This window comes from Lagopus muta, chromosome 1 (genome assembly GCF_023343835.1).
Source record: "Lagopus muta isolate bLagMut1 chromosome 1, bLagMut1 primary, whole genome shotgun sequence".
NCBI lineage: Eukaryota > Metazoa > Chordata > Aves > Galliformes > Phasianidae > Lagopus > Lagopus muta.
In genome coordinates, this window is record NC_064433.1 from 143,463,325 (window position 1) to 143,479,751 (window position 16,427).

General features: G+C 44.1%; 1 protein-coding gene across 2 annotated transcripts in view; it reads left to right on the forward strand.

Moving 5' to 3' along the window:
• Positions 1–5,800: 5,800 nt before the first annotated feature.
• Positions 5,801–16,427, forward strand: part of STK24 (serine/threonine kinase 24) — a 56,651-nt gene continuing 46,024 nt past the window's right edge. The window contains exon 1 of one of the 2 annotated variants that reach the window (XM_048933204.1): positions 5,801–5,821. Coding sequence is in view for 1 of the 2 variants with exons in the window: in XM_048933203.1 (XP_048789160.1) it covers positions 6,046–6,087 (42 nt within the window). In the remaining variant the exon portion in view is untranslated. The other variant, XM_048933203.1, reaches the window with a different exon arrangement.

Below are 16,427 nucleotides of genomic sequence, written 5' to 3' on the forward strand. Positions count from 1 at the left end.
TGGCAGGAGATTGTCAGAGTACAGTGAGTGCTACAGGAGCTTACCGGGTACCTCGTTTTAGAAGGCTGTGGGACGGGAGCGATGGGGACGGCTCAGAGCACACGCTCTGAGCATTCTTGTGGGGGCAGGAACAGTCCTTGCTGCAAGCTGAGAAGGTGGCTTGGTGGTGTCAGGGAGCTGGAGCCATCAACCCACCCCACAGAGGACATCCTGGGTGGATGATCCCTTCGTATCTCAGCCAAGCTCATTGCAGGCTTCCACTGAACTGGGTGAGCTGACCTCCTTTTGCCCCCCATCGTGGTATTCCTTTCCCTGCTGTGGGACAGGGGGCTCAGCTCAGCAAGGCACAGAGGACTCACCCAGCCAGCTGTGGATGCATTTCCTGTGGGATCATATGTTGGAATTGCCATGCAGACGTGATTGCTAAAACACGGGAGAGAGCCAGGGCTGAAAAAAGGAAGAGCAGGATCTGCACTTTGGCAGCAGACTGCACTTAAACTGGATTAAGCATAACATGAAACCGGATCTTAAGAAAATCCACCACTCTATAAAGATTTTCTTGTGTTACCCGCACTCTTGAGTTTAGGCTGACAACTGAAACTTGCAGGAATCCCTGAATTTCTGTGTTGTGTGGATGAAAAGAACACATTTCTGCCAACACAATATTTTACAGGTAGCTTCTGGTATAACACGAGATTAATAAAAGGCTAAAATGCGACAAACCCTGAACAAAAATACTGCAGTTGATTGTAAGACAGTCAATTATAAGGTAGCAAGATACAGAGCAACTTGTCCTCCAGGGAATGCAGTAGCCTGTAAGCAAACATTTGAAATCTGGGATGAAATGTAGTGTAGAGAGACATAGTCATGGTAGAGAGCATCTCATCTTGACCATGGGGTCATCCTTAATGCACCCATTTAGCTTGGAGATTGTGCTCGTCTGTTGTGTACAGAGACATTAACCTGAGATAAGAACTGATGTCTCCACTACAAAATGTGGAAGAAGAGGATACAGAAGGTACATCTTCTGTTTGTGTACGTGCAGCTTCTGTAACAAGGGGGCAAGAGAAAGGTCTATAAAAAGCAAGATTCAACGAAATGATGCTCTTTGGGGGCAGTGGCACAGCATGGTACAATCAGTCTCATGTTTCTTAATGAGCTCTCGGTCCCCATGTAATTTTAATTGCCTGTCTGGAGTACTAAGATACTTTCCGGCACTTATATTCTGCTCAATATTAATAAAGGCCATGCAACACTCAGGATGTTTCTTCCCTTTCCTGCTTCGTGCCCACTTATCCATTATGATTCGCAGGACTGTCAGAAAGTGGATTTTCTCCTACTCATAAGCATCTCAAAAAATGCAATTTGATATGAAAGAAATGGGGCATGCCACGGCAGGAAGCCAAATCTATGTATAACAGCATGCCTTACACAATTTTAGAAAAATACTGCAATTTTTCTGTGGGGAACATGGAAACTTAACAGCCTTTTTTTTCCCCAATCAGCATTTATGAGACTTAAAGAAGATGGCCTTTTTTTTACTGTCGAGCTGTGCTTCTGCAATAAACAAAATCATTTCCTGACAAAGACTGATTGTAGTGCCATAACCTAAATGCACGTACCTGTATAGCCACAGAAGGCGGTTTCTGTGTGCTTCTGAAGCTACACAAGCTTCCTCTGCTGCCATAAATACATGGCTACAGGGTTACCGTTGGCATGTTGTCAGAGAGGACATCAGCATCAGCCCAAACTTGACAAGTGGCATGCAGGCACAGCTCACCAGCAGATCGTCCACCCCACCTCAGAGCTAACAAGTTCAAATGAAGTCCCTTCATGAGCAAAATCCCTTGTTTATCCAAGGGCAAATCAGGACCTGAAGACAAATCTTTGATGTCAGACACGTGGCATTTCTACCCAGCCTGCAGTTCAGAAATGCCTCACTGGTTTTGTTTGTGACTTGCAGGTAAAGAAACCTCTAACATGCAAATGTTACATTTTGTGACAGTGAGTTTCCATGCTACGGTATCATTTTGAAAACAGAAGACACAGAGCAGTCTATAGGAAAAATATGGATTTATATGGAGATATCACAGTGTTGTTTCCCTTATTCTCCATTCCTTTCCTAACGTTGTTTTATCTTTTGACTGTTTCGAAATCAGTGACAACCCAGATTTCTTTTTTGACTGATAGGAACTACAGTATGTAAATGTAAATTGTTTTCCTGCATACTTTTTCCCTTACAGTTTTCCACACTGAACTCCCATCTGCTGGTAATGTCACTCAGCAGTCACTCACTCCAAGATTCTTTTGCAACTCCTTGCATTTCATTTTAGTTTCACCTCATGATGTTTGACAGTGAGAGACCATTTTGCAGTTCCTCTATGCTCCCTCTTCTAGTCCATCCATGGAGATGCTGAGCAAGACTGGTCCTAGATGGATCCTTGGGACAGTGCATTGGTAGCACCCTCCATCATGAGATGTTTTTATTTCTTCTTCCCTATCTACCATCAGTTACACATCCATGTGAGGATTCCTCCTTTAATCCTGGGACAACTCGGGTTCTTTCAGATCCATTTATGAAGAACCTTGGAAAAGCTGCTTTGCATTATTACAGACAAATTAAATGTAAGAACTCAAGAGGGAGCCTTACCAACAAGCTACTGAGAATCTCATTCTGACAACACAGCTCCATCAGCATATTAGCAGAGCAATTGAAAACCAAAAAGAGCAAAGCTGGGAACCTAGCCTATATGGTTAAGAGAAGAAATAACATTTTTATACAGGTTGTAATCAGAGTTTGCTAACAGATTGATCAGTAAAGGAAGTGGAGACAAAGAGAGCAGGAAACTTGAAACGTAGGATATAAAAATGATAAGAAAGAAAAAAACCCAACAAAACAGCAGCAAGCTTAGCAGCAACCAGAATGGTGCTGTGGTCCTGATAACAGCTCTGCAGACAAGTCAAGGATGGCAGGATACTGCTGCTGCCCTACAAGATGGACATCTGCTTGGGCGTCATAGCTACCTTACTGTGAGCAATGTTACCACCTGTCCAGCCCCGCTGTTTTCCTATCTTCCCCAGGCAAGCTTCTGCCTGCTTCTTATTCACTGCTATATTTCCCATGTGCAATTTATGTAGACAAATGTTCCATCTGTTATAATCCACGGTGCTTTTTTCTGCAGTGTGTTTATTTCAAAATAGGAATAGTTATTTATGGTATGTTACAAATGTTAGAAGAGCTAAGTTTATGGTACATCTTACTTCTTGGAAAACACCTAAGGTCCCACCTTGCTCATTTCAGAGGTTCTGGTTACTGTGGTCTAGGTCAGAAATGTTAAATAAAAAATAATAATTTAAGAAAAAAGCTTCTTCTACACATGTAGCTTATAAAAGGAAGTTCAGTCGCTGCCAGATGTAATTATATTCTTCTTTTGTAACGTACTTCTTATGTCTATTATGAAATCAAACCAGGTAGTCAGACACCAACACACAAATCAATAGAATCTTTGCATGTTGGAAACACTTGACTTCAGAAACATACAAGGAACCATTTTACTAGTAAGTGCTGTTTATTTTTGAAGTCTCTGCTACTGTATTGGAATGACAAGGTGTTGTAACATGGTATCGTTCTATTTTTAATAAAAATTCCTGCACAGCAACCTTTCTTTGGAGTAGAACGTGGCAAACTTTTCATTCTTTGCTCAGGGAAGGTTGAGAAAATGAGAGAAAATTCTGAATATTCAGCCTTCAGAAGAAAGAGCTTATGCGTAAACTCGAAGACTAGCATTTACAAACTAACAGCAAACAGAAACATTTTCATTGTTTTAAGACTAGATTCAAAAGTATTTTGGTTAGAATTCTCCAAGCCTAGGGAAGTACTTGGAATTGTGTCAGAACATAAGATACAGTATATATAGTATGGAAACTGGTGGAAATTTGACATTATTATCTCCTACTCCACCAGAACTTAACTTAGACCACTATATGGCTTAGGATGTAGAATTCGTATTTTGAATCTGCTCGATCGTTTCCGAGTACTGAGCGAGTAACACTGACTGCTCCTCAAAGTACCATTCTTCAGGCACAGCCTCTTGCTCAGCACGTAGTGCAGGACTGTGAATAAATGCACTACAACCAGCAGTCATGAATCATGGTCCTTTTCAATACCAAAGCTCTACTTTAGGAAAAAAATAAAGATCGCAAAAAGGCTTTGAGGTGGAAATCAATGTAGTAGAAAGTTTTCAAACGGAATCTTATAGTGCATTTGATCTTGAGGCAAAACTGAAAGGAAAGCTTTTACTTTCCTTAGGAAATTATGTACTAGTAAATTTTATTTTTTGAAGCTAAAAGCATAATTCAAAATCCATTTTAGCATTAAGGAAACTAGCAAGTCCTTCATGAACAACTGATAAAATAACTCCAGTAGCTCACGTTGCTACACGACTCCTAACCATAATCCTTTCCATGTTTCCCTGTCCTCAAGAGTGAGTATATTTCATTGTATTTCTGAGGTGAGTATGCACACATATGTGCCATAGGGAGCAGCTAGCTAATTTCATTCAAGCTCAGATTAGCTATTTCTAACATGTTTCAGGAAAACAAGATTGTGTAGCATGAGCTCAGCCCATGTAGACAACAAAGAATATCTTAGCTCCAGGGAAAGCCTTCAGTGGGAGTTTGTCTAACCGAGTATCAAAGAAACATTTTTATACTTTGAAGGTCTTCTTGCAGTTCAGATATTTGCATGAATGCTCTCTAGCGCATGTCCTACGGAAAGGCAATGTCTGGTGAGGTGCTGGCACAGCTGCCCAGAGAATCTGTGGTGCCCCATCCCTGGAGGCACTCAAGGCCAGGTTGGATGGGCCCTGGGCAGTGGAGCTGGTGGGGGGCAGCCCTGCCCATGGCATGGCTTGGGCTGAGTGGGCTTTGAAGTCCCTTCCAGCCTAAGTCATTCTGTGACTCTGATTATGCTATGATGGATACTCACTCCTTCCTTTGATTCAGCTGAAAAGATAGTGAACCTCTGTCCTGTGAATCGCAGACCCATCAGCCACCAGGCATCAGTGATTTCAGTACCTACTAATCTGTGGGGACAAAAGGAGAGCACCTTTCAGCACAAGTGTACTGAGGAATGTATGATGCAACTCTCGAATCCCAGCTTCAACAGTCCGAGTAAAGGCAACACAGCATCATCAAACTGATGGCGGCCTTTCAGAATCTAGAATGTGCTACAGGAAAGAAGGGGACAACTCCTTGGCAGGGTCTGTGGTGATAGAACAGGGGGAAATGGCTTCAAGCTCAAAGTGGGTAGATTTGGGTTGGATATAAGGAATAAGTCTTTTACAGTGAGTGGTGGTGAGGCACTGGAACAGGTTGCCCAATGGTGTGGATGATGCCCACGGTGGGCAACCTGATCTGTCCATGGGCATCCCTGTTCGTTGCAGGGGAGCTGGACTTGATGGCTTCTGAAGCTTCCTTCCAATGCTAAGGATCCTGATTCTACGAAACTCTTACGAGCTGTACTCAGACCCGGGATTTGTCCTGCCTAGGGCAGAGCTGGACTACCGGCCCTCTCGCGTCCCATTTAGAACCGCTGTGAAAACATCCAGCCTGCCATTCGGGCGTGCCGCTCGTGCCCCTTCTGACAGGAAGTCAGGCGCTTCCTGAAACCATACGCCTCGCCGGAGCTATAGCGTTACCGTGACCTTTCTGAAAGCCTCCGGGAGGAGGGGAGAGGCAGGAAGAGGCCGTAAGGCGAAATGCCCAGGGTTCCCGCCTTCTCGCCGTACCGCCTCACCGGGCGGGGAGAGCCCCAGAGGAGGTGAGACGAGAGGGGGGCCGAGGAGCGACGAGGCCGCGTCCGCGACGGGGCCCGAGGAGCCCGCGCTTGGACCGGCCCCTCCGCCGCCGCCCGCGCACGGGCACTGCCGGCTCGGGGGAAGGGAGAGGAGGAGGAGTGTGCGAGCGCGGCGATGAGCTCAGCTCCGTCCCCCGGCGCCGCCTGAGGAGAGCCGGCCCCTCCCGCAGGCCGCCGCCGCCGCCGCCATGGCTCACTCCCCCGTGCAGCCGGGCCTGCCGGGGATGCAGGTGAGGAGCGGCCGCCCCCACGGCCGGCGTCGCGGGGCCGGGGGAAGGGCGGGCTGCCCCGGGCGCTGCGAGCCGCGGCACGGCGTAACCACCGGGAGCGGAGCGCGCTGGCCGAGCGAGGGCTGCACGGGGCTCCCTCCATCTTCGAGCCTCGGCGCGGGGCGGGGGAGGTCGTGTTTATTTCCCCCCGCTCGGTGTGGTCGTTTGAACGCGATGAGGGAAAACCTGCGTTCCGGGGAACGGGGCCCGGCTGTTGACCTTCAGCGCGTTGCGGTGCCCATCCGTAGGGCTGGCGTGGCGGGCCCGCGGCTGGAGCCCGCGGCTGGAGCCCGCGGCTGCCGGCCTCGCGGATGCGATCTGCCGGCCGTGTGGTAAAGCCGTGGTTTTTAAACAGCCGGGGTGGCTTTCTGCCGGCTGAACTGCTTCTGCTGGTGGCAGAAAAACCTTAAGGTCATTGGTGGCTGTGGGTTACTAAAGGTTTCCTGCTGCTTATTAGACGCCAGCCTGCCGCAACCTCCCAGAGAATAAGTTCTGGGTGGGAGGTAAGGTTTATTTCCATTTATCTCATGGATTGAAAGTTTTTGTGCTTCATTTGGCTGATGAGCTCTTGGTTCTGTTTTGCTAACCAGGTTCTAACTCCTGAATCCAAAGCCTGTGCATGACAATCCAAAGCCTGTGCATGACCAGAATTAGCAGGGTAGATGCTTAGGCACGGTGTGAATGGCACCGTTGGATGCCAAACGGGATAGGCAGGCCCTCTCTCTCCATTACTTCACCACTCCGTAAGGGCTGCGGTTGGGCATCCAAGTTCACCTTACACATGCAGCACTTTGCTGACTGCGGAAGGCACAAAAGTGCCCCTTTGTGTGGGACTGGGTTAGTGCTACACCTTGGAGACTTTCTGAAACGTTTGAGAACCAGAATCATTCTCTGAACCTCCTTAAAGAGAATCTGTGGTATTTGAGAATGGAGAAGGTCTGAGCTGGAGCTGCTGGGAAGTAAGAGAATGAGGGTTGCTCCAGCAAAATGCGTGACCTGCTGATGTGTGTCATTATCTCTGATGACCTGTTTTTTTCACTAGCTTGCTTGGTTTGTTATTTAGCTTGTGATACTCTTAGCTGTATTTAATAGGTAAGCTTCCAGGATTTTGTTAGGCCCTGTCATTTGAGGTTTTACTCCAAATCCTTTTGTTCAGGACCGTTATTTTTCTCATGTTTCTTTACTCTGAGTTTCTGGAATGTTTGGGAACTTTAACAGTAGTGTAAAATGGCAAAATAAAGCTGGTATGTAGAGGCATCAAGTCTGTGAGCAAGGTGAAAGCTATGTGCTCATTTTCTGCACCCACTTCAAGGTGCCTGGATCTGTTTCCATCCTGTCTGAGCTTGCTGCAGTCTTAGCGGTCTGTTCTCAGTACAGAGTTCTCTTTGACTTTATTTGCAGATAAATGCTCAGACAGCGAGGTACATCCCTGCTTAAAGAAGTCAAAGGTTTGTGACTTATGTAAAGGAGAGAAATAGAGCTCAGTTCTCTGCAGTATGATTAAATCGTCGAAATCATGGGACTGTGTTTTCTTTTTCTGTAGTGTGATCCTTTCTGCCCACCTACAGCTTCTGTAACAAATGTAAGCAATGTCAGAGAGAACGCTACGCAGCTCTCCCTCACGTCTTTTGCTGCACTTATAGATCAGCATCCTAGTGTGAACAGAAGCAACTTCTTGACCTCCAGAAGTCGCATGTAGGAACAATGCTTTATTGTGGTGTTTGGTGTGAGCAGAGTGGTGTGTAAACAGTGAGAGGAACGAGGGATTCATGTGTTTCTCTCTGAACAACATATCTGATTGATGGTTGAAGAGTGATGCATAAAATCGAGTGGGTAGAGCAAGCCAAAGGAATGAGAAGCTGTGGAGGAAATGTAGGATGGTGCTGGAAGGCTGTCAAAACCTGAGATTCACTGTCTGCTGGGAAGCGGGCATGTTCCAGCCCCAATGAAAACAGAGCTGAGTTTTGACCTAAATTTCTGTGTGTGCAAATAGGTTGGTGCTCAGTGTTTGTGCTGCCCTTAGTTTTAGTGCTCTGTGCGGATAGGAGCTGGAGTGTGTGGCATGAAGGGGCATCAGTTCTAACCTGACAGTAAGTTGTCTTCGTTCTTTGTGCTTTGGACAGCTGACACAGGAAAAAATGCTTGCTTGTGTGTGATGTGTGATATTGTTGCAAGGCTGGCTCAGAAAGGTGTGCGTGACCTGTGAAAGTGACTTTCAGCCCGGCCTGCAGTTCGAGGCTTTGGTAGGCTTCTGTAGTTTCTTTATGGAACCATTTCAAATAATAAAATACTCTCTTTGTGAGTGAATGATACGTGTGCTCGGTGAACCGTAATGCGTTTTGAAGTTTTGTAGGAATGTCTTGAACCAAAAAGCTCAGAAAATGTAGACTTGCAAATAAAAGCTTAAAGGATGAAGCCGCAGAACACAGGACTGCAGCACATCAGGCTGTCGGATATCTGGCAGCAAGCAGCTTTAATGTAATTTTTAGCAATAAAATGCTGAAATTAATAGGGATTAAAAGACTTTCTTTCTTTCTTTCTTTTTCCACTTAAAAAGGTTTTAGGTTTAAGCCGTATGTGATCTGTTTGCATTTTTCATTCTTCATGAAGTTTGAGAACCAGAAAAGCAGTTGGGTTTTTTTATCCCAACTTTTTGCATAATGCCGACTGTGTGAAATTCCTTTTGAATGGAACCTTATGTTATTAACAACAAGGATGCTTTCAGGAACTCCTTCTGAGGAGAGACAAATGGCTCCATCAGCCACAGGTCCTGGAGAAGTGAGGGGAGTCCATAGGAGGTGCCTTTCTGGCAGCTAGCGGTGTTTAGGCAGTGAAGTGCCAGGGAAAGTGGTTATTACAGGCACTGAAAGGCTGTGTAGCCTCTGGTGCTTTGCATCTGCAGCTTGTATATAGGAGATTATTTTTCCCAGATTTTAATTGTTTGAAGTTATAGCTTGATAAATCTATAGCAATTATTTGAACGATCCTTGGGCCATTATGATGGTGGTTTGCCTGTTTTAAAATATCTAGGGCACAGATGCTGGGACTCTGTGGCACGTTACAATCCTCGTCCTTCAGCACAAGGACAGAAGAGTTTTCATGTTGCAGAAACAGCTCTGGCATCTCCTGGCTCTGGAGGTCAAAAGCGGCATCAAGGCTGTGCAGCACATGGCTGGAGTTTTTCTAGAGAAGTCATCTCTGATCAACAGTTGGGACTGTTGATAGTGGGAAGTCATGTGTAGCAGCTTCTGGTGAATGAATGGCTGCTGAGCATTTTTTTTTGGTTAGAGTCAAGAGGAAGTTCTTTATAGAGAGAGTGGGGAGGTGCTGGAACAGGCTGCCCAGAGAGGCTGTGGATGATGCCCTGTCCCTGGAGGTGTTCAAGGCCAGGTTGGATGGGGCCCTGGGCAGCCTGGTCTAGTATTAAATGGGGAGGTTGGTGGCCCTGCATGTGGCAGGGGGGTTGGAGATTCATGATCCTTGAGGTCCCTTCCAACCTGGGCCATTCTGTGATTCAGTGATTCCCAAACTCTTTCTATCAAATGTACATAGTGGAATGAGAGTTGGTTTCCTTTGGACATGCTAGGTATGACTTGTTGGTGAAGCTTCTGAGGAGGCCACTGATGTCGGAGTAAAGCTTCAATTTGGATATTATTAAACCATAGAGCTGTTAATTCAGACTGTGCAGCTAAAGTGACAACAGTTAGACTTAGGTTTTCTCCATCATTGGTCTTTGTCTTTTCCTTCCCGTGGTCTTTGCACGTTCTTTTCTGTTCGGTGGGCACTAAGTGGTAATAATCCTGATGTAGAGACTGCTTATGTTTGGGGAGCATTTTGAGGTATTCAGTCTGTCACCTTATTGGGTTGTCTGCACCACATAAATAGCTGAAGGATTGAGTCAGACAGCTCTTGAACACAGTAAGGCTTGACAACAGTGAATCCTTACTTTCTTGAATCTCTGCTCCCTCGCTTTAGCCTTTCTGTGGTTTTAGAGCTTCCAATTTCAGATGTGCTTTCCAGATTCCTATTTAAGTGTAAATGTTTATGTAACAGAACATAGTGTTTACGCAGAGGTAAGGGAGTGAGGAAAGGTTTCCAAAGGCCGAGCGAATCAAATCTAGTTTTGGGTCTGTGCTCTGGTATCAGTCACATCCAAGATGGTTTGTCATCATTGTCACTCACTGCGTTCACCTTTTTATCTTACTCTTGTCTCAACGATAGTGTCAGCAGCCTCAAAGCAGTAAAAGCGTGCTTCCATCAGGTGGGCTTCCATACAGGTAGGTAGATACTGCTTCTAGCACATCTGTTTCAGATGTCCTTGTTGCAGATCTTGGACTCAGCCTAGTCAAGTCCTAGTCAAGCACAAGTCTTATGAGGAGCGGCTGAGGGAGCTGGGATTGTTCAGTCTGGAGAAGAGGAGGCTCAGGGGAGACCTCATTGCACTCTACAACTGCCTGAAGGGAGGCTGTGATGAAAAAGGGTCTGGCCTCTTCTCCCAGGCAAATAGTAGGACCCTAAAACCCAGAGGAGGTTTAGGTTGAACATTAGGAGAAACTTTTTCTCTCAAAGGGTGGTCAGGCACTGCAATGGCTGCCCAGGGAGGTGGTGGAGTCGCCGTCCCTGGCAGTGTTCAAGAGGCGTGTGGATGAGGAGCTACGAGATGTGGTTTAGTGCTTGTGCTACTGGGAATGGGAGAGTGGTTGGACTAGATGATCTTGCAGGTCGTTTCCAACCTTGCAATTCTATGATTCTATGATTCAGACATCACGGTAGGTTCCGTGTCCTGGCCTCATGTGTGGGTAAGGTGCCAGCTGTTATCTCAGTTCCTGAGGAGACAGAAGAATATCGATATAGCCAAAGTGTTTAAATGTTGAGACTTGTGCTATGCGTGATATACAAGGTTCCTATGATGACTTACATAATGGCATGTTTTGTGATCCTGAGGTAGGGAATGAACATATTTATCTTGTCTGCATCTCAAATTTTGGTATTTATGTTCCCCATCTTTGGCAGGGAAGCACCAAATGCTGATGAACAGAGCCAGCCTGGTACCTAGTGCAAGATACTGCAAGATCATATCATAATTTGATCTCATTACTTTGATGTTATACCTGCCTGCATTGGGGGAGTCCCATTTAATTAATGTATTGTGTGTAGATAAAAGCAACCATTTGTGTGGATGCAGTTCTGTAGTCACAATGCCTTTTACTGGTAAGCTCTTTAAATTGAGGACTTCGAGTTTGTCTGCATGTATCTCTTAATTTGGGATATCTTTCCTTGTGCATGTGTGCCTGTGTCAATTAATGACAGAGATGACACACTGGGAAGCATCACTTTAGCATATGCTGAACTTGGGATGTGGAGAGAGAAATTCTATGGTGAGAATATCTTTCATAAGAGTATAGAATATACTGTATGTATTATGACAATATCTTGTCATAAGAGTAAATAAGCAATGGACTGACTTGTCAAATTATAGGTTTCCCCTCCCCCTTGTGGGATTGCTGTAGACCCTCAAACTCATTCTTTTTTCTTCTTTTCCTCAATTAGCATTGATCCTACATACATTCTATTGTAACATGCTTCTATTACTATAATTTCTTCAGCCGTTCATCGTAAGGGTAGGAATTTGCACAGTGATATTTCCATGTTATTGATAAAGAACCAAATGTTTTGTATTTTGACCCTCAAATAAGTGCATTTTCCTTGAAAGTAGATGAAAAGTGGTTGTGCAGTAGATGGATGAGGAATACTTTTATGACAAGCTGAGTTCAGGCAACTTCTTCCCCCCAAAATGCTTAAAGCATGTTCCAGTCTAATTAGAAAGCAGAGTAATGGAGTTAAACTGTGAAAAAGATGTCAGCATTAGTAAGGCCACTGTGATGCACGCTGTAGATATTTTCATTTCTGTTCAACATCTAAAGCCTTTGAGAGGTGCAAGTTTTTCAGCTCCTCTCCGCCCTTTGGTTATGAGCTGCTGAAGTTTCATGACAGAATTTATGGCATCTTGGCTGTGTCTTATTTCAGTTTCTCACCAACTACAGGAAACGATCTTATGTGTTGTATCAGCTATTCATGTACAGTGTATTTATATCACTGAAAGTAAAAACTGTAACCAGCTTCTGAGAAAGGTAAAATGCTGAGCAGTAAAATTTGAGGCTTCTCTTTCCTGTAAGCAGCTCTTCCTGGTTTTGTGAAACCACTGAAGGATTCAGTTCAGTTTATTTATTTGTTGTTGTTTTGTTGTTGATGTTTTAAAATGAATATTAGAATCCTTAGAGTTGAAAGAGACCTTTAAGGCCATCTGGTCCAACTCTCCTGCAGTGAACAGGGACGCTCACAGCTTGATAGGTGCTCAGAGCCCCCTTCAGCTTGGCCTTGAATGTCTCCAGGGATGGAGCATCCAACACCTCTCTGGACAACCTGTTCCAGTGCCTCACTACCCCTATTGTAAAATACTTCTTCCGTATATCCAGCCTAAATCTCCCCTCCTTTAGCTTGAAACCATTTCCCCTTGTGCTGTCAGTGCAGACCCTGCTAGAGAGTACCACAACAGTGTCTCTTGAAGAGAAACTCATGTTTTTGCACACTTTTTTTGTGTGGCTGAAAATAGAGCTGAAGTATTCTTATTTGGACAGCATTGTTGCTCACGTCAAACACTGTTTTGCCATTCCGAAATGGATGGATATGCTGTGTCGCTTCTATTTCTGTGCAGAAGTGCTAAAATACTCCAGGCTGCTCTTTCTTCCAATCAGTCAGTGAGACAAGGCTAATTAATGGCATAGTTCAGACAAACTAGTCCTTGCAGCGTGCGAAAGATTGAAGTGCAAATTCAAGCATTTTTGTCCACCAGCTATTCCAACTCGTAAGCCTTGGTGAGTTGGCATGGGAAAGGGCCTTTCTCTTCTGTGCATCTGTTGACATTTGTAGGAAGTTGATGATTTTTTTTTTTGATGAAGGTAACCACAGATGGTTCATTTTTAACTTGTACGGTGACTAACCTGTGATAGCGTCTTCAGAAGAAAAGTTGTGCCTTTTTCTTCCCTTTTATCTTTTGCCCTTATCACCTGAAAGAAGTGACAGTGTCTTGTTTAGACTGTGAAAGTGTGGTGACTTGCAGTTGCAGGACAGAAGAGGCAACTGAGAAGATAATTCCTAAAGTGGCAATGGCCTTGATATCTTCCTGTCTGACTTCACAGTTCTTAATTTTGTACTACAACATACAGTGGCTGTGCTATAAACTGTAATTTGTTTTTTGGAAGTCTGACTTGGATGCAGATGCTTTCAGAATGTATCAGCTGGACACAGCCCATCTGATCCAGGGCTTTGATGGCGTTATGAGTCGACGTCTAAGAAAAAAAGTGTAGGAATTTGATAATTTGCAGTGCTTCCATGGCATACTTCCACAAATTAAGGTAAATTTTACTGCTCAAGTATTTTCTGAGCCAGAAATTATTTTGATGGATTTCTTTTATGTCAGGTTTTATTTTGTTCCATTAGTTTCTCCAATCCTTAATGGCTTTATAGAGTTCACTGCCTGCAACATCATATTACAGCATCTGTCCAGGTTTATCTGCATTTCTTATATGCATTATTGTATGCATTATCTGCATATAAACAAGGCTCAAAACATATTTATCTCCAAATGTGGTAGCAGAGGCAGTAATCGGCAGCAGTCACAAGGCAATTCACCGTGTGGTACCTGATATTCACCAGAGATCTCTGAACCTGCTCAGGTGATGGTATTTTGGGCTGGGGCTTACTAGGGAGTGAAGATTGGACAGACAAATTGGAAGTTGGCTTAGTAAAATGAAAAGTATGCAGAAGAGGAATTGAAAGATCGTTGTCTGTTTCAAAAGAGCAGCCATAGAGAAATCAGATCTGCAATTGAAATCAGTTACTCAGATAATTAGAGAAGTTGAACATGGAGATGGCTTGGAATTCTTGCAGGTTGAAAATAGTTTTGTTCATCCCATTTGTGTCATAACCAGGTATGTAAGCCCTCATAAAAGAAGATTAGAAATGAGAATTGGAATGAAATTATAGAATTGTAGAATGCTTAGAGTTGGAAGGGACCCTTAAAGGTCATCTTGTCCCACTGCCTTGCGATGAGCAGGGACATTTACAGCTAGAGCAGGTTGCTCAGAGCCCTTTCTGGCCTGACCTTGAATGTCTCCAGGGATGGGGCATCCACCATCTCTCTGGACAACTTGTTCCAGTGCTTCACCACCCTTTTTGTAAAAAAAAGTCCTTATATCCAGTCTGCATCTCCCCTCTTTTAGTTTGAAACTGTTTCCCCTTGTCCTACCACAACAGACCCTGCTAAAGAATCTGCCCCTTCTTTCTTATCTCCTTTAGGTGCTGAAAGGCTGCTATCAGAGGGGGACTCTGTTAAAGCTTGTCTAAGGTCAGAATGGTTATGAATAAAGATAGAAGTGTGTACATGATTTAAGAAATCTGAATTTTGGTAACATTTTCTATTGGACTACAGGAGTGGTTTGTTCAGATGAGAATTTGAGACTTAAATACGTTCTGAGTTGTGTATAGTGCTGGCCTTGAGGGAAGTACTGGGCAGGTGATGGCAGTGGAGAGACTGCAGGTTTCTCCGAATCTCTGTTGTTGGTGACTGAGAATTGATTCTAGAATTGGAAAAAGAAAGAAGAGGTTTACGTGCAGGTAAAATGTGTTCATGATAAAATATTGAAGGACAACCATTATACTGAAGAGGGTTAGGCCATTACTGAAGAACTCTGTGACCTTGAGGATTTGAATTACTGAACAAAATAATGTGAAGTGCTCGGTACAGTAAGTGTGAATTATTATAAAGAACCTTTCCAATAGGTTGGGCACAGCTGGGTGTGAGGCATGAGGCCAAGTTGAACAAATACGATCTTGGAATATTTTGTACTGTCTTTTCTTTCTGTAGAAGTGGGCAACACTGATGACTGAGTGGAGTATTGAGAAGAGTTCATTTTAAGGGCAGTATATTGCTCTGGCTGATTAAGGTCAGGAGTAATGAAAGCAATGTGGGACAGAGCACAGAGAAGTTACTTGTCATTGGGAGAATGATGACTGCTTATAAAGGACTTTGAGCAATCCAAGAGAAAGATGCCTGCGATTGATGCTTAGGAGTGTGAGAAGCCATCTAACACACTGCCCTAACTAACATATGAGCATCAGATTTTCTGTAATCATTAGATGTAAGTGTTCCTTTTTTTTTCTTTTTGTTCTGCTGCAGGATGGATCCTGTGGCCTACTTTGAAAGAAATGTAGTGGCAGAGCGCTTAGCTCCTTGCCAAACAAGATGACTAACTTTATCCTTTTGGAGCAGATGTTGCAGTTGTGTTCTGTGGTTTCTCACAATATTCAGTCTGCTCAGTTGTGTTGAGGTTCTTAGATTGGTTCCCTTCATTTTGCATTATAACATTAGTAGAAAAATGCAATGCAGAAACTTCTGGAGCAGAGTCAGCAAAAAGAAGTGACTGAATCTATGGAAAGCATTTTTCTCTATTCAGTCATATGGAGAGACTATTTGTAAAGCTATTTGTGTATTTTGGCTATTTGGAAGTCTTGCAGAAACTAAACAAAAATTGGCGAGAATCCTTCCCAGATGTTATGTTAGGGAAATGAATGGGAATTGGCCACTCGTGTAATTGCAAATTCAAGCAGCTCGTTATGTATCTGGAGGCCTGATCTGTCCATTTCTGAAATAGAGCAGACTATTGAAGAGAGACCAACGGGTAGTTTTCCATGCAGACAAACTGCCAGTAGATTACAGCTCTGCCTTCAAGCACTTGATCTCCTGGGAAGAAAATTTGGACCTTCTCAGAGAGGGGATAGAGAGATTTCTATGAACAGCTGCTGCCTCCCGTGGCTCAGAACAAAGTTCAGGAGCAGTAACTTTTAAGTTTTAAAATTCAAATATGTGTTTACAACAGTTCTGATTTGGGAAGGAAAAGGGTTTTTAATAATAAATCTTTTCACAAGGCACTTGGGTTGTATGGATAAACTGAGCGTGCAGAGATCCCCAAATCCATGTCAACTCAAGTCTTAACAGTATGGATGAAAAGACAGAGCAAGAATTGTTTTCCAAAAGAGAAAGTATTTGATGCAAGTACTGGGATTTTTGTATAAATGATTTATTCAGAGACGTGTCTGTTCTGAATAATGGTAAGGGAGCGTTCTGTGGCACATGAGGAGAACCACTTCAGTACAAATTGGTTTAGTGCTTTAGTTTTGTGATTTTTTTGGAGGTGGAAGTGCTGGTAGGTTGTCACTGTGGGGCTAGCTGGTAGCTACAC